The sequence below is a fragment of the Rhagoletis zephyria genome, unplaced genomic scaffold (assembly GCF_001687245.7).
Source record: "Rhagoletis zephyria isolate East Lansing unplaced genomic scaffold, Rhagoletis_zephyria_1.1 Rzeph_scaffold_00125, whole genome shotgun sequence".
Taxonomy (NCBI): Eukaryota; Metazoa; Arthropoda; class Insecta; order Diptera; family Tephritidae; genus Rhagoletis; species Rhagoletis zephyria.
The window spans coordinates 187,631-207,268 of record NW_016157209.1 but is presented as its reverse complement, the minus strand read 5'-3'; the positions used below and the strand labels follow the sequence as shown (position 1 = coordinate 207,268).

Below are 19,638 nucleotides of genomic sequence, written 5' to 3'. Positions count from 1 at the left end.
GAAATTAAAGAATACGCTAAAAGTGAGAATAATCTAAAAAGTAAAAGAAATGAATTAAAATTGGAAGAAGGCAAAAAATAATTGATATAGCAAGTGTTTATTATGCTTGTGCTTGTGTGAATGTGTTTTGTACGTACATTTCTGTTCTTATTTGACGTTAGTTTTGTTGTTGCCATTCTTTGGACTAAAAATTTGGTTTTTTGCGTTCCTTTACTTTTCCTGTTATTCTCTTTTAGCGAGCGCATTTTGCTTACGCTCTGGCATTTTGACACTTTTCAGATTTTAGTCCAAAAAGATAAGGAATTAACCTATTGGTATGCACCAGGGATGAAAACTGGAAAATTCAGATTTTACCTAATATCATAAAATAAATGCACCTAAATGAGACAGAGTGCAATGGGGTATAGTCGTTGTGCTGGGTATGCAGTTACAGTTGCACGGCTATACCAAAGAACGTAGATAACAAGAAGGCAAGAAGAAGAAGCGAAGCAATGCCTAGGATGAGACTCCGTCGCCGAGTATTGTCATTCCCCCGGTGGACGAGCGTCTAGCCATAATCCACATCAAAGCGAGATTCTTCAACATCTCGCTCATCTACGTCCATGCCCCGACAGAAGAGAAGGATGAGGTATCCAAGGATCTCTTCTATGAGCGCTTGGAGCGCACGTACGAGCGCTGCCCCCGCCACGATATCAAAATCGTGCTTTGCGACTTCAATACCAGGGTGGGCAAGGGAGTGATATTTGGAAGCACTGTCGAAAAATTCAGCCTCCACGACGAAACGTCCGACAACGGAATGAGGCTGATCAATTTTGCCGAGGCTCGAAACATGGTAGTATGCAGTACCAGGTTCAAGCATAAAAAGATTCATCAAGCTACGTGGATGTCTCCGGATCGAAAAACGAGAAACGAAATCGATCATGTTGGGATAGACGGAAGGCAGGCAGGACGTACGTACACTCCAGGCCCAAACATCGACTCGGACCACTATCTTGTTGCAGCCAAGATACGCCCCGGCCTCTGTGCAGCAAAAAATGTGCGCCTAAATATTCAAAGAAAGCTTAACGTCGAAAAGCTGCAATCACAACAGACAGCCAATGCATTCGCTACTCGACCCTCACACCTGCTCTCAGAGAGCCCTCTTCAACAAACCGACATATGCGAGCAATGGAACCACATTTCGCGCTCATTAAGTACCGCCGCCGAAGAAGTAGTTGGATTTCAGCGAGCCCGAAAGAACAACTGGTACGATGAGGAATGTCAAGAAGCTGCAGAGAAAAAAGATGCNAGAGCTGCAGAGAAAAAAGATGCCGCCTGCAGAGCCACACTGCGATCGGGTGCAACGCACGCTATGTGGGACTGCTATAGGTATCTGAAGAGGGAAGCGAGACGTATTTGCCGCAATAAGAAGAGAGAGGCCGAAATACGTGAGTTCGAAGAGCTTGAAATGCTGGCCCTGAGGAAGAATGCCCGAAAATTTTACCAAAGAGTTAGGCGACTTACGGAAGGTTTCAGGACCAAATTATGGAGGGAACACTTTTCCACGCTACTAAATGGTAGCAGTATGGAAAGTTGTCGAGAAGAAGAACCCGAGCCCCCAGTCGATGATGACCGAGTCGATGTTCCTCCGCCTGACTATGACTATGGTTTTTTTTTTCAACACCAATAATTATTACTAAAAAACTATTAAAATTATTGTAACCAATAGAGGTATGTTGTACACAAACACATAAATTGAAGTTCACAAAGGTCGATATAAAACTATTCGTCGATTTAAATAATTAACTTTTTACTGCATATGTTTTTTTACGAGAAGGAAGCATCGAAAGCCTACCTCCGTCAGTGTGAGACTTTAACCCAAACTAAACCTCCTACCGTCATGTACCGTTCCCCACCCGGTACCATCGCCAAGGATTGCATCGGGATAACAACACTGTGTGACTGATAAAGTTATAGATCTAGTGATGCACAAAAAATATGCATACTTAGAATGTTGAATACCCCCTCACAATCTGGACATAACGTAATTTCGTAATTGTTCGTAACTTAATTTCTGTTTATCCGATGAAATATATATACAGTGCGTACACGGTAACCGCAACCCTCAATACGTGCAATACCTTGATTAATGCAAGTCACTAAAACAAAACATTGTAACCTTATAAGTGCAACTTCAAAACAATTTTACCTCAATACCTACCACTTTCTTTGTTTATGCATGTCATGCACACAAAATTTGAACTTTTTGCATTTTTTGATTAACTAGTATTCTGGAAAAACTACAAAGTGGTGTTTCAGTTAAAGTGATGTGTGATGAGCAGGACCGAAGAAAATAAGCTGAAAACATTAAAACTTTAGTAAATATGCTTCACTATTATTAAAAATAATGCGGATTAATTTCTTTTTAATTTATTTAATTGTTTTCAAATATTTGTTATCCTTCATTTGAGTTAATTATTTTTAATCTCTTCAATAACACCAATGCCTTCATATGTCACATATTTTATTAAATAGAACACACGAAAGTATCTTATTTTTATGTTTGCCATTCCGAATTCAGTTTTGGAACTCAATCGCGATGCAAAATTACATCGTTATATTTAATCTTCACATTTTTTGTTGAGCTTTGGGAATTTGTTAGAATTGAACATCAGGGGGTCAACCGAAACCAGTAAATTTTTGAAAGGGGTCTACGAGAAAAAAAAGTTTGGGAAGCTCTGGTATCCTATGTAATATACCTCTGCAATTTTGTAAGATAAACTAAAAATGTATACATCGTTTTAAACCGTAATTATTTGAGAAGTAAATGTCTTGGCTGTTCACCAAACCGTTTTTTGTTGTTTTTTTGTGATTTGTACTGGGTATTTCTTTTAAATTGAAAAACTAAACGAGTTTACGTACATATTTGTGTACCACATGAATACCTTTTAAATTCAATATTTTGCTCAATTCAAAACACTGCTTTGTATGAACTTAACTCTTGTTTATTAAAAACGTTTATTCGAAAAAATACAAATTCACTTAAGCAATTAGATGCATATGCTTATTATTTTATGTATCTGATATAATTGTTTATGTATTAATTCAACAAATACTTAGTGAACTATGTACTCCAAATAGAACGACACTATATGTGCCTTTATAATTAAAAATGTCGGATGCTCCGCGGGGTGGATTTTGTATGAGGACACGCTTCCCATCCGGACTCCACAACACTGAGGAAACTGCCAGATATCAGAAAAATCGTTTTGAATTTTGGACCATTGTTCTTTTGATGCTGGTACCTTCAATGCAAAAAAGTCTTATTATATAACGTTTTGAAACCGCTAAACATTCTACTTGAATATACTCGTTCAAAACCTCATATATAGCGTCGAGTACATCCTTCAAAAATAGGGATATGGTGTTCTCTGGTACTCGAAATAGTTGAGTAATTATCACCATTTGCCAAAAACGTTAAAGTAACTTGCAATTTAATTATTGGTGAGAGCGCGGCACGCATATTTGTATGCTTTTTTTTATTAAAGCTGCAATTTTTTGAGAAGATAATTGAATTGTACGGTCATTCTTAAAGTGAAAGTTTTTCGGGTCGTCTGAGGCAAGCTCCTTGTACAAATGATCGAAAGTGTCCAACAATTCACGCTGATGAACACATTTCCTTACCCATACTCTGCGTTTCCTCTTTACCATTTCCTTGCGTAGTTCGTTAATTAATTTTTTTTTATAATTTCTTTAGCAATTATGTTGATGCTAAGTTTTAAAAATTTTCTTCAATTCATATTTAATATTTTATCGAAATTTTAAAAAGTTAACGTTGAAATTTGAGCTCGTTCAACTTTTGTCGCCTGTGTAAATGCACGTGTATGAGCAACTTCTCAGGCAATTTCACAGGCGATGTTGAATGGCTTAGAAAATCGCCTCATGTAAATGCCGCTTAACGGAAATTCGTCCCAAAATATGTATATAATCAAGCACATACATACATATCGTCACCTGAAATGCAAAAAGAGGTAACAAAAATCGTCGCTGAAATGCAAAAAGACATAACTAATAAAAAAATTCAATATTCACTTTTTGATTGATATGTCCATCATATCTGATCGAATTACAATTCCCTCATCATTTAATGAAAAAAAAAATAAATTATTCGTCACGACTTTCTACATTTCAGTTACGATGTTGTTACGTCTTTTTGCATTTCAGGTGACGATATGTACTTGCATCTAATAAAAACAAATTTGAGAAACCAAAACAATTTTCAATTGCATTAAAGTTGGTTACGTTTCCTTGCATTTGAAATAACCACAAAAAGACGTGAAAAAATCTGTTTTTATGTTCTTTTTATAAGCTTTTATTTAACTTGCTATGTATTTATGTATGTATGTTTGTTTGGGTCAAATCTGGCAATCTATTTTTAACCAACTTCCCGATAAGCTAGAGACTTGAAGTTCAAACTCAGAACACCGATTACAATCCAACATTCAGTATTTATTTTCCGATTTGGTTCATATTTGAAAAGTACATTACCTAAGGAAACAACTCCAGAAAAAACGTAGCCGGTAGGTGGCGTGGGGGCGATCTATTTCGAAAACCTGCATGTACGCTTTCTGGTAAATTCCTGTAAATTCATGCAACTTCTTCTTAGTTAGGGAAAGCAACTATGGTTTGATTTACGTTGAATTTCTAATATAAATATTTATATTACTAACATGAAAAAAATAACTCATAACGAAAACTCAGCACCGCATGTCGGTGAAGTTGCCATCGCTTCTCTCTCTATCAACAGTAAATTTGATATGCTGCTACGCACGTCAACGTACGTTTACGCTACGTCGTTGACTGTTTGAGCTTTTAAGCTACTATTGATTTTTCGTACCTCAGTAGATGTACTAACGGCAATCTCGTGCGTTGAAAAGTCTTTGTCTACGTTATTTCTGTACAAGAAAAAATCATTATAGTAATATTAAGTTAGTAAAAGTAAGCATCAGATAACGTTTCAAAGTTTTCCGCTTTCCAGTTTAACTGAGTGGGTAGTTTTAAAATGAAAAACAGTTCATAAGCAAAACGAAAAAAAAATAAATAAATTAACATTTATAATCTTTCCTGAAATGTTTTTTAAACATGCTGGCGAAAAATATTGACCTTTGAAAATGTCCGTGAATTCATGTAACATTCAAATTCAAAGAAACATCATCATGCTCATATGAATGTACATATGTATATAAGGAAGCGCACTTCGTTTATAAATAAATAGCAAGTATGTATTTATATACATCTGTTCACGCTTTGTGCATATGTTTGTTTGTGTGTTCAAAGAAGTGTTTACAGTCAAGGGCATCCCTATTTTTGGTAAAAATGAAATGTTTAAAGAAAAGTCATTAACCGTGTCGAATTTGAAATGTAGAATTTAGAATGGATTTTAAGGCGGTATCCAATCATAGACCATGCACATAAATACATGCTAAATAACATATGGAAATAAATATGTACATAAGTGCATATTTATAAACATATATACATACATATGTATGCATCTGTAAATACAAGTTAGTATGTTTACATTCAAGAGGGCTGTGGATGATTTAGTAGCAAGCAAAATAAATGTAATGGGCATGGGAAACAAATAAAAATAAAATAAAGTGAAGGTAAAGCGGTAATCCTTAAAATACACGCAAAAATAATACATTTTGTATGTAGAAATACCAAAGAGTAGACAAAAATTACAAAAGGAATATGTAAGTACCTACATCCTTATAAAAAAAATCGCCTAAATATGTACGTATTCATGTACAATTCTGAGGCGTGGAAATCTCATGAAGTTGTAACAGTAGACTATCATTTTTTTGTTTGTCAGTACACTTTCTCTGAGAACTCTAAAGGCCCGTCCACATACAAACAACTTTGGCGTTGCCGTCGCTTTGACAGCAGCGCGAGTAACGCCAGTGCTTGCCACAATGAACGCTTAGCAGCGAATACTTTGATCACTAAATTAACTAAAATTAACTAGCGGCAGATAATCAGATAAAGAGTTTTATATCAATAACGCTATTTCTTGCCCCTTGAAGGAAATTACCTCTTCAGCTCTGCTACATCAAAAAATAGGGAGGTTATCCAGACTGCAGAAAGGTACTTATGTACATTTTAAGCTACTTGAAAGCTTACTTGTATTCACTGGGCTTGGTTCGAAACAAGCAAGTAAATGCTTGGCTTGCTTGTTGGATTTCAAGTCATACTCGTAATTGTTTACTTCAAACATATCGCACTCACTATTTATTAGCGAAACAAAAACACACTAACACATAACAATACCCTTTGGTTGTAACAAGCTGATTTACGGTTTGCAATATGTACGTACATATGTATTTATAAGTTCTGCTCAGGGTTGCCGCTGATGAAAAAAAAAAAATACTTTCCATCCACTTCAAAAAAATCTATCAAATCTGGAAGTAGGTTTGTTTATAGTTATTTTAATAAAAACTATAGTTTTGTTATTTTTTCAATATGAATTAAAAATGTTTTTAAGGAATTTTTTATTTAACTAATTATACGGTATTTGAGATCATATTAATGACATATTCTCAGTTTCCTTCAACGAAAAGCGAAAGTGATGAAACTAGAAGCACAACGAAACTTCATCAACTTCAACTCGAGTTATTATAGGCAAATACAGTGACTCAAAAAAGCACTTAGCGATTTTTTCTTAATATTCACAATGTTTTCCAAGTAAAATTTTTTTGTTGCTTTAACTAAATCCATAAAAATCAAGGATTAAATCTATATACAACATTTGGAAAAATTCCAAAAATTTTCGTATAAATATAAAATTTTGTAGTCTAAATTTTTAGAACAATTTAAGGTATGAAGTTTTATAGCAAAACAACATCTGAGTATAGCCAACAATGTGCTGCTAAAAATTCCAGTTGTTTTTTTTTTCATTTTTTGCATCCAGGCTTCGGTGTTTTTTATTTAACAATTTCCATTGATAAAAAATGGCGTAATTTTTTTTTGCGAACAATCATAGTGCGTAATCGCATCCTTGTCAATTGTTTTTTTTTTATTTAAATAATCATTTAAATTATATCGATGTACATTTATACATATGTAAGTACATATATAAAAAGTGTGCAAAGAAATTTATAATATAAAGATAACTACGAAAAATAAAGCGGGAACGAAAAGTTCAACAAAAATCTACCAAATTAAAAAAAAAAAATTACCTTTTTACCAAACCAAGTTTTTTCTACCAATTTTGGTAACAATTTACCACAGTGGCAACCCTGGTGCTGCTACTGTATTCAAACTTGTTCGATTTAAGCTACTAATGTATTCATTTGCGTTCAAGCTATGAGTTGAATTGGCTTGTGTGAAACAAGTGTGAATCATACTCGCGCTTGTATTTTTTTCAAGTAGCTTGAATCGGCTTGTGCAGTACACTGGTACCTATCGGTAAAATTGTCTAGGATTACAAGTTGGTCACCGACAATTCGGAGCATCGGTGCAATAGCACAGTGTCCTATGATGACGCCACTAAAATCCTGCGATTTTTTGTCAGTTCGTTTCTTGTTAAGTTTTGGCTATGATGACCTCGAGATTTGGCGACTGTCTCGGTTGGCTCAGTACATCATTTGTTACGGTTCTGGTGTACAGTAAAATTTCCCCATTGTATTACGAATCTGATATAGGCAAAAGAAAAACAACCAAGTGTTTCCTGTAAAAGCTTACTTAACATTTTTTCCTCACTATTTGCTCATTCATTATCCACTGTCTTATTTACGGGATAAACAAAAAATCGTCCGCCCGCTGATGTTTTTCATTGATGTCTATCATTTTTGTATATCATAACTTTTTTTGTTTAATTTTTGTGAAAAATCATCTAAAAAATCTTGAACGAAAGAGATGAGTAATTGCAGAAATTACTTTGTAAATGAAAATCAGTGAATGGTGGAAAATGGCAGAGAGGAAAATTTATATGTATGCACTTACCTACATATGTACATACATAAGTTGATACATAAGCATATAGAGAAACTGGTATGTCGTGTTTATGACGAGTTGAATAGTGCCACAGTTGCAACTACAACAAGAACAATGCACATCGTACGGAGAACCAGCGGCAAGCGGCCAAAAAGCAACGACAATTTTCCTCAAAATCAGCGTAGCGAAATGAGAAAGAAATGGACAGACGATGACGACGATAGCGCCTAAGAAAACGATGGATTGCGGCTGGTGGAAATTATATGCATGTACTATGTAGTATATATGTTCTGACATACAGTCACTATAACCACTATCACATGTTGATTTATAAAAAAATTTCATGCTTAAACCAAAGCCAAACAAATACAAATTTCAGACTTTATACAAATTTTAGAAAAGCTCAAGAAGGTTTTCATACAATTTTTTAACCTTTAAATCTGAATTTTTAGAAAAATTTCGAGGGTATGCAGTTTTATAGCCCATAAAATTTAGATAAAATGCAAGTTTCTAGCGGCTAAAAAATCGCGTTGGGTTTTAATAATTTCTTTTTGCTGACGGTTTTTGCCTTTTTTTAATACAAAGTGCAATTTATAAAAACTGGTTTCGTTTTTTTTTTTTTGACTTGTTGCCAATGATCTTGCGCATTTTCCATAAGAAATTCTTGTTTGTATAGAAAAAAGTGTAAAATTCAAAGCGAATTTTCAGTCGCTTGAAACTTGCACTTTATTTATCAAAATTTTAAGTGCTATTAAACTGAGTTTTTGAAAAATTTATTAAAATAGATTCAAAATTTTGGTGAAAATTTGTTGCATTTTTCTAAATTTTTTATAAGGTTTGAAACTTTGATTTATATGGTTTTGGTTAAACATATACAATATTTTTATAAAAAAAAATTAACTCGAATAGCATTAAGAATACAAATCAACCTGTGAGCACTTGTTTGAGCCACTGTATGTACATATGTACATATGTGCGTTAGAAGCGACTTTGTTAGCGGTGTGGCGGTATGTGGCGGCAATGTTTTCTTTTCAAACATTTTCCTTGGTGGTCACACATTGCCAACTAGTCTCCGAGTTTAACTTGACCAGATCGAACGTGGCCATCGACTTTTGCGTAAGGTCCCCAAGTTTACAAAAATATTGAGTTAAATTTGCAAAAAAATACAATCAAAATAAAAAATAATAGGACATTTGGAAATGTGGCATACAAATTGTTTAGAATTTGTTAAATCTAAATTCTTCGCTAATTTCAAAAGTTTCTCATTGGAATGAAATTGTGCGATTTTTTTATTTTTTATTTTTGGCTCGTTGCCGTTGCCGTGGAGCAAATGCTAAAAATTTTGAATTTCTGAAATGCTAAAGATGCGAGCGCTAAAAATAAATAATTACGGGCAAGTTGTGTATTTAGTCACAAAACGCAGTGCGGATCGCAAAAATTTTATGTAATAATAGACGAAAGCGTGTGAAAATTATTTCATTTGCAAATTAAATAAATATTTTAATAAGTGAACTGATTTTAAATAAATAGTAGTTACTTTAAAAATTTCAAGTGTGTTAAAATTGTTTTCAAAATGGCCAATACTTTTGTCATAAAAGAGTGCACCACAAACTAAAAAATTTTTGTTAATCAAAAGCAATTGATAAATGAAATTTATATGTCATTAAATATACATTAAGAAACATAATGAGCAATAACGCGAAATATGTATGCACATATTACTGCATGTGAGTGCACACTCGGGAGTTGTAATATACTATACTGGCTTTTTTTAAGTCCTAACCGCTTGTAGTTTCAAAAAAAAAAAAATATTCCCGAAGAGGATAATTATTGGATGTATTATTTGGCGTACCTACAAAGATTCAGTGCACATCAGTTTGCCGACTTACATATAATATTCAATATGTAGTATAGTTATTGGAACGTTTCAATCCATACCACACACACACACATACACGTACAAGTTATGAATTCTATATGAAAATGTTTATATATAAATAATATATATCTTGTGCAAAATATACTCATATATGTACGTACATACATATGTATGTAGGTATGCAAAAATTCGAACAAATTGTGTTAAACACTCAGACAATCAGTGCCTTGTCCTAAAATTATGTCAATTATGATTTTTGTGCTTTTTGGTCTCGCTCTTTTGTCGGATTCTGAAAAGATCGGCGAGTATGAGAACCGAGAAAAGTTATAATACATATCTATGTAGATATTAGCTCTGAGTCAATACTCTTCGTGGAAAATCCTGTAAAAATATCAAACAGCAAAATTACTTTCTGAAGTGAGAGTAAAACCTGAGTAACAACAAAAAGTATGAAAACAAAAACAACACACTTCTCATGATTTTACCAGAAGAAAAAGTTCGGTTAAAATCTTGCAACTTCATTCTCTACACAACTCTCCAAAAATCGCTCTCATTTTCACGATTTTGGGGTACGGGATAATTTTTCCTGTAACTTCCTGCAAGTTTGTGTAAAATCCTGTAAGTTCATGGAGTACTGGATCAGAGCTAGTATGTCTCAGAAAAATATTCGGTTTACAATTTACTCCAAAAAAAGCGTCACAAACAACTACAAGTCAAAGTGAAGTGAACTTCTTCGGGAAATCTTTTAAAAGATAACATTAGTTTAGTCCAAAAATGTTCTATGGATGCCACTATCCAATCTCTATTAGTTTTTTTTTTTTTATATGGATACGTTTTCGAGATATTTTCAATTTACCGTTATTCAGCTTAAAGCAAAAATTGGTTCCTTTTAATCGCATATATCTTACGAATCAATTTAAAACTTTAAAAAGCTAATGAACTTCTCCATAAACGGTATATATGTACATGACTTTCCGATAGGGCTTAGAGTTTCTGACAAATTAATTAATCATTCCATCTTTTTTTATTTTTTTATGAAAAAATGAAAGAAAATCAAACTTTAACAGAAGAAAAATTAAAAAAAAACTGTTCTGTGCCAAATTTTTGCATTTGTACTAAAGCCTGTTCTGTTACAAAAAAAAAAAATCAAATTACTAAAGAAGAAAATCGATGGATAAATAAGAAATGAGTTTTCTTCATCAATAACTAGATTTTTTTTTGTAACTGAACAGGCTTTAGTACAAATGCAAAAATTTGGCACAAAACCTGTTATTATTTAATTTTACTTCTGTAAAAGTTTGATTTTTTTTTAATTTTTTTATTAAAAAATAAAAAAAGCTGGAATGATTAATTAATTTGTCAGAAACTATCAGTCCTATCGGAAAGTGTCGTATATATGGTTTATGGAGAATTTCATTCGCTTTTATTTTATATTTTTGCTTTAAGTTGAAATTAAATTGCAAATATCTCGAAAACGTATCCATAGAAAAAATAAAATAATAAAAAATAAATTTTCGGAATCAACGAGCAATTTTACATAAAAATTGCATAGTGGCGTCTGGAGAACAAAAACCAAACTTAATTTGAGATCCAGTGTAATTATAAAGCGAAAATTTGTTTTAAAATTTACATACCAGTGATGATCAAAATGGTCCCCAAATTTTATCGTTAAAATAATCTAGCCCATATGCAAGCGAATGTTACATAAAATAAAAAAAGGTTGAATAAAACTTCATCTAAGAAAATAATGACTCAAACAAGTGTTCACATGTTGAAGCTTTTAAAAATGTTCAGAATGTTGTTCAAGTTAAATGTTTTTTTTTTTGTTAATTTAAGTGAATTAACACTGCAGTCTTATGCAGTTTTATAGCTCACAAATTCGAGTAGAATAAAGTGCAAGCGGCTAAACAATCGCGCTGATTTTGAATAATTTTCTTTTGCTGGCGGATTTTTGCACTATTTTCCATATAAACATGAATTTCTTATGCCATAAAATGCACAAGACTGCTCGCAAAAGAACTTCAAACAACCAATGACAGTTTTTATAAATTGGACTTTTTATATAAAAAAGGACCAAAACGCTCAGCAAAAAAAAAATTAATGCATTGTGGTTGCCTCAACTAAGATGTGGTAGCTATGACCATGCGTTGAAAGAATGCTTATCTGCATTTGCAGAGCTTAATAACACCTTCTTATGAACCATAGAAATTTGCTTTAAAGCAATATTAAAAAAAATGTAATTTTTTTGCAGATAACAATGACGAACTAAACCTTAAATAACAGTTCAGCAATATTATTTCCTGCTGTTAACAAGGCTCAAAAAACAATACTATCGAAGCTTAAATGAGATATGGAATTATTAATTGACTAATGTGACTGAAAAACAAAAATTAATAAAAATAAAATTTAATCAAGTAAATCTAAAAATAACTAATTACAATAGAACAACAAACCGTATAAAAAAATATTAAAAAAAATTGAATATTACTCAAAAAGATTCGCAGACATTTTTCTTATAATCAGGCCCCGCTGCCTCAACGAATATTAACATTAAGTTTATGTATGTATTAAGTAATCTTAAATCAACAATATGCACCGTTGCCAGTGTTAAACATAATCACTTAAATAGTGTCTAAAAAAACTAATCTTAAACGATTTGGAGTTCACGAAATTTTCAATAAAAAAACAAAGAAATCAAAATAAAAAAGATAAAAACATGCAACAAACGCGATCACAGCCGCGGACATCTAATTATCCCCTGCAAATGCAGAATGGTCTCAGTCCCAAGAAAACAGCTGTCATCATCGTGACAGTTGTGGGCTGCATTGCCATACTTTGGCCAAAAGTATTCTATCCGATGATGTTCGGTGGAGTTGCGCCAGCAAAAAGTGGCAATTTAAACGAACAACGCGCCCCTGGAGGTGAGTAATGTTACCATACATATGTATATTAGGCATATGACTTTTAAAAAATTGTGAATAATGAAGACCAACAAGAATTATGTTTTTATCAAAATTTGCTACAAGAAAGGAACAAAAATAAAGTTTACTGTGCAAAAAAAAATACATATGTATGTACAAAATTATACATAAATATGTATGTATTTATATGGAAAATTCCATTTCAACCGAATTTGGAGTCCATCGAATAAAAAAAAAAAAAAATCGGTTGACATGGAATTTTCATATACTTGTAGCGAGAGTACATAACGTCCATTGCGTCATCGCCAGTTGTCAAAAAAGTAGAATCAACAAAGCTGAAGGAGACTTTCCACTTTGCTTATGCGTGTGCGTCAAGTGCCAATTATTCTATGCAAGGATGCATTGTAACGTTAACTTTAGTGTATACCAAAAAAAAAAATTATTTTGATAAGTTATTTATGCGTATCAACAAAACGAAATCGATTCATATAGTGTGTTATGCATCTCTGATTCTATGTTTTGTGCAAGTACGACGTAGTTTTTGCAAAGAGCAGCAGCGAGTTTTCGATCAAGCGGATAGTGTGTAACTTGGCGCATAAGCACCGTTGACGCAGAGATGGACGGTGACAGTGACGAAATGAACGTTATGCACTTTCACTTTTACGTATGTATTTTGTTTTTTCCGGTACACACTTTTTGTACAAAATTTTGACAAAAACATTATTTTTTTTAAAAAAGCCATATGATTACTACAAAAACATACTTAGATAAAATTTTTGAGAAGTTGTTTTTCTTAATTACTTATTTTATTAATTTTTTTATTATATTGCAAAAAAAAAAACACACACACAAAATCGTAAATCTGTTGTCAAACTGTTGTAAACTGTTGTGCATCACTGTTCGTATTCCATTCGTACTGATGTTTAGGCTGTTGTGATGTTGTTATTGACAGAGAGAAATTTTTAAATGAAACTTCGACAGAAATCGGTCCGCAATTGTATCGCAAGCAACTGAATTTATACACCGGAGAGATAAGTATGTTAATACTTAAAAATGCTTGCAATGCACTAACATAAATATAAATCCACCATAACTGTTAAGTTACTATACATAAACGGCATGCCATTAGTTTTACCACGAAAATAGTTGCTGAACCTGGAGAAAGCTCTGACTAATATATTGCAATTAACCCAAACAGATGCTTTATTAAAATGAGGATTGGATTTTGATAATAAAGTATACTAGGGTTGTTAAGGATATAGTGGAAATGGCCTTGGATTTGCATTTGGAATTGCATTTGGAAATTTTATGCTTATGTATTCTTAATACTTTCGTATGTACCCAGCCATCTTTTGGGGTCTTGCTATGAATTGACCGAAATGCCTTTAAGGAACCCTTCATTATTAACCACACCTACATCCCATATAACTACGGTGACCATAGTTATGAGAGCCGAATACGGGACAAAAAATAATTTTGCAAATTTTTTCCACAACAGCTTACAGATCTCAAAGCCTTCTTCAATGATCCTAGACATATTAGCCCTGAAGCAGTATCCATTTAGTAACATCACAAATTTGTAGGATAATTTTCTCGAGATTTTTACCCCGTGAAATTTAAAAAAAAAAAATTGTTACATTTTAGCATAATTAAGTGTAATTTTAAGTCGCTAAGGCTTGCCATTAATTTTTGGCAATTTTTTTGTTGACGGTGTTACGCATTTTTTATACAAAGTATGTTCGACCATTTTTTTTTTTGAAAGAGAAGCAAATGAGCAGCAAACCAAGTTTTTTTCTAAAGATTCTAATTAAAAAGTTTGAAATTTTTGTGAAACTTTCAGAATTAATTTTTATAGTTTTTTGCACAAAGTTTGGTATTATGTGGTTTTTGTTACGAAAAGAGCTTTAGTTTTATAAAATAAATAATAAACATTAAATAAACTAAGGAAAAATAGCCAAATCTTACTAAAATGTCGAGTCCTAATTTCTATTTTGGTCACTGTATGTATTCCTCGACTCGAATCACAGGCACACAGATTAGAAAATAATAAGTGTTTATGGAGAAAATTACGATCATATACCAACATCACTTAAAACTCGTTCATAGGCATGCCAGTTTAATGAGCTGTTAAGGCGTCGAAACACCGAATACGGGACAAATAGAGGGCATTAATAGAAATACAGAACATTTGGCGTCCCGTATAAAATAAATAAATTACCAGGATAGTGGGTCAAAAAAGAGGACTGTCCCGTATAATACAGTACGGATGGTCACCGTACATATAACGGTACTTTACAGAAATACGAAAACTGCGATCTTTTAGTAACTACTGAAGCTTATTCACACAAAGCTGACATTTACATTGAGATCACCCCTAATTTCCATGTAGCGGTAATTTAAAGAAGAACTAAATCTTCGGTAAATCAGTAACCACTTAAGAGAATTTATTCAAATTTATTCACGCCTGAACTGTATTTACATACTGAAATGTGGGCTTTGAAATACATTTAAGACTATGATTATGTATGCGCTAAAAATCAGCAACGCTTTCCCTGTTAATGTTTCACTAAGCTTTTATTCTTATGATTGGTGTTTGTGAGCATCACGTAAAATTCATAAATTTATTTTGCTTAAAATTATTGTGCATTTCCTATTAATTTACCTGACCCTGCTGTAAAAAATAATTTTGTTTTGGTATTAGTTGTTTGTTACTACTCTTCGAATGAATATCTACTAATTTGTATCTTTTAGTTTAACATTTTAAAATATTTACGATTATCCTGCCATTTTGTTGATTTTACAACATTAACACAGGCTTTGCAGGCTTTACAAATATATTTCGGCATTTTACTTTCAATAACAGATTATCCTCCAGGTCTGCGACAGGAACGTCCAGCACACTTACATCCGGAATCTATTTATCAGGCGATGCGTGAACGCGGACGTGCGATACCCGCAACTACGCCGACAGTACCCATTTTAGAGCGCAAAGGATCGCCGAGTAATCCACCGCCACGCATTGTTAATGGGCGGGTAAGTCGAATTACACGTGTAAATTTTCGAAACCATATCTAAATGCACATACATATGTATGTATGTAGATGGACAATACTATTGCACAACATAAATATTTATATTTAAGCTTTTTTGACTTTCTTTCTATTTAAATAACCGTTATACAATCGTTATACGAACAATATTTATGCACCAGTGGTGCAAATAATATTATGTTTAATGTAAAATCAATGTACTAAATTTCACTCACCTGTAAATTCTCAGACGAATTTTAAAATGATGTTGAACATTTGCCAAAATAATGTTGTTGCCCAAATAAACTGTACATATATTGAAATTGTCGTATGCGAAGATTGAAAGTACATATTTTCCAAAAACTGTTCGAGAGCAATGGGAGATGGCGAGTGTAAAGAGGATTTTTATTTCTAAACACATCTGCATATAAGATGCGTTAGGAAGAATACATACTACATATCGAGTGGTAAGGCCAAAATTTTCATGTATCCAACAAAAAATAAAATTTTATGGGAAAGGGTTTTTTTAATTACTAATGTCGAAAAAATTCCGACACTGCCTTTCTCACACTGATTCTAATCTTTCTCTCGCATGATGAGTGACTTATAGAGTGTGATTTTTATACGACGAGAGAGAAATTTACTTCTCAACTCCCTGGTTAGTCCAAAGCTGTGACGCCGGAGATTCATTGTTAAATTACCCACGAAAATTGGGGAAAAATCCCTCATTTAACCACATCTTAAAAAATTTATCCCACAAAATTCCCAAAGAATTCAAGACATATGTATATTTCAGTAGTAAAGAAGTAACATTCATATAGTTACCTTAATATAAGTACATATACATATAATGTTCTTTCGAAGTTCAAAGGTCGGTAGTCCTTACCACAATTTGGATGTATCCAACAAAAAATAAAATTTTATGGAAAATTTTTTTTTTTTAATTGTTAAGGCCGAAAAACTCCGACACTGCCTTTCTGACGCTGATTCTAAATTTGTTTACAAAATTTATCTAGACCTTCCAGTTTCGGAGATACCTGTAAACTAGTCTCGAAGAATGAAGTAACATTGCCTTAAATGAAAATATCAGTTTTTTCCAAGGCTCTATGGTTTCATAGAAAAAGGTCCCAAAACTACAGAAAAAATGATTAAGTTTAGACTTTTTTTGTTGCTCTGAAACGGGAAAACTTAAAGAAATTCTATTAACTAATTCAGAAACAGAGTAAGTAAGTTAAGTTTCATTTAAGAGATGTCTTTTGCCACATAAATTTTGAACAGAGACCATTACATACATACATGATCGACGAAAAGCCACGAGCCGACAACGAAATTACGAATGCGGCTAGTATCAATATCCGAGAGCTTCTCAGGATTAGTCAGGAAATGCGAGCCAAAATTTGTCAACCTTAGACTCGCAAAGGCTGGTCAGACTAATAGAGAGTGCTGAGGTAAGCTCGAGAGGGGTTTAGAGGCAGGTCAGACATTATCTCACCATTTTTGAGTGCATTGCCATAACGTTCAGTGCTCACCTTCCTAACAAACGTCACATTCTTCCGAAGCCATTGTACACTTCAAGTTATTGGTTTTATTTCTTTCGTCTTTGATGCCTGTGATCTTATGATCTTTTGCTATTTCAGAAAAATATTTGGTCAGTTTTAGCCCCATTGGTCGTTGGCACTTAACCAATTATGCTATCACCGTTGAGACATTGGGCCTTATGCATAAAAAGTGAGCTTAAGCTCAGACTCAATTTTTGCACTGAAAGGGTGAGCTCAAGCTCAAGAATTTGTACTGAAAATCGAGTCGGAGCTTAAGCTCACTTTTTATGCATGAGGCCCATTATCCTACCAGATCAGTGAGGTGGCCAGACGTTGCTCGATGCGTCGGTCTGATTCGGTGGTTTTGTGGGGTTGCGAGCTCCTCTGACTCGCAGATTCCGAATATGCCATTATATTCGGAAACCCATACTACGTTGACGAATATTTTCATGGCTAAGTAAGACTCTTTCTTTTCTACATTCGATTGCCATTTTTGAGAAGGTGCTGTTGCATGGTAGTTATCTAAATAATCGCAGCTAGGTTGTCAGAGTAAATGCTGCTAGATTGTGTAAGCTGAATTACCAAAAATGCAATTGTTTTTAACATTTCGGCAGAATTTTTGAAAAAACTTCAATACGGCACTTTAAAAAATTTTTTCAGATGAGGGATACATCAATGCGAGTATAACGCCTTTAATGTAACTTTGCTTCGAGAATATGGTGTTTTAGCTTCTTCGAGAAAGCAAAGATTATCACTCAAATCCAATACCTACATATAGGCCGGGCTAGGTTCGGTTTAGACGGCATATCTTTCATGTCTTTCGGAGGCATATTTGCTAATTGATCTAACCGGGGTTATTGCAAAGTGCCATTATAGTGGATGTCAGACCACTCATTGTCAACCGTAATTTCATCGGTAAAACTCTAAAAACTCTTGGAATAAATTTGATGAGTTTTTCTTAATTTTGTACAAAGTTTTTGTTTGAGAATTTTTTTGAGAATCAACTGTATTTTTACTTAGAAATAATAGAACTTTCAAAACAGAAAAATAACGCATAAAAAGAGCGAAACAGCATTGTCCGCATTCAAGTGCATGAGAGTGTTTGTACGTATGTATTCATGTTTAGTTTATGGACATGTAAGCATTACAAGAGAAAATAAACAATCCATTTTTAATTTTCTCGTGATCTTGTGAGTTTCTACAATTTGCATGCACAAAGTTTACTTAGTGCCGGTCGAAAAATCCACTCGCCTACAGATGGATTTTCGCTACATTCGATTTATTTTTAATATTTTCTAAATAAATATACAAATTTGCCACCCACTCTTATGCATGGTTCAAAATTTAGAATTGTTGTTTGTTGTGCTGTAACACCTAGGTATACATTTATGTATGTATGTATGTACGCATTTATTTACATACATACATACGTATGTACATATGTGTGGAAACACTCACGCATATTTGCCCGCTCGATATTTCACGGTCAAAAAATTCTCACGCTCTTTTTTCCAAATCGCTAAATATCTGTAAAGTTTTGTATTTTTAAAGCACACATCTGCACTTACAAAATTAGTCGGTATTGTTTATAATCTAACTTTCGCCTTTCTCTTTCAAGATCACTTCGTTTTTCTTTTATTTTCGCTGCAATCACGCAGACAGCTCTTAATTAATTATGACTGCTTGCATATAGCAGTATGTGCATACATAAATACATATGTACACTTAGGTCTTTTTTTATGCGGTACATGCGATCCTCAGAAAGCCGCATAAAAAAATCCCCATAAAAAAGTTCGTTACTTCCATACAAAAACAGGGGATGCGTTCCAGCATTTTCAAAAACCGCATAAATTCAGATATCCCATATACAAAATTCTAAAAAACCGCATAAAAATATCCAGCGAGGCAATATTAAGCAAAAAAAACTATTTATTTCTTCACTTCAACACTTATAATTCCATGTAAAACTGAACATTAATGAAATGAATAAAATTTTGTCTTTTAACCAAAAACAAAAAAAAAATACCCAATAAATACATGAGTTATGTAAGAATACAAAGAAAAATTATTTATTATTTATTTATTTTATTATTTGTCTCTTACACATTAAAAAAAGTAATAAGAACTGTCAAAAAAGCAAAATCGCTGAAGCGAAAAAATGGTTTGAAAAAAACCGCATAAATTCAAATCCGCATGAAAAAACGCGTAAAAAGATACCTAAGTGTACTTAAGTATCTATGTGTGTACATATGTATGCATAGTCACTTGGCCGTTAGCGATGCAATTTTCATTTGTTT

The 19,638-nt window shown here is 33.1% G+C and overlaps 1 protein-coding gene across 15 annotated transcripts in view; it reads left to right on the top strand.

Annotated features, from left to right (window-relative positions):
- The first annotated feature begins 4,860 nt into the window (after nt 1-4,860).
- The window catches only part of RIC-3 (RIC3 acetylcholine receptor chaperone), a 33,513-nt gene continuing 18,735 nt past the window's right edge, over nt 4,861-19,638 (top strand). For 5 of the 15 annotated variants that reach the window (XM_017636277.1, XM_017636241.1, XM_017636271.1 and 2 more), the window contains exons 1-4: nt 4,861-4,977; nt 12,105-12,774; nt 13,702-13,809; nt 15,638-15,807. In XM_017636277.1, the coding sequence (XP_017491766.1) occupies nt 12,570-12,774; nt 13,702-13,809; nt 15,638-15,807 (483 nt within the window). In that variant the 5' untranslated portion in view covers nt 4,861-4,977; nt 12,105-12,569. Of the gene's footprint in view, nt 4,978-9,041; nt 9,091-9,398; nt 9,419-12,104; nt 12,775-13,701; nt 13,810-15,637; nt 15,808-19,638 lie in introns of those variants that run through there. The other 10 variants (XM_017636314.1, XM_017636292.1, XM_017636263.1 and 7 more) reach the window with 7 other exon arrangements.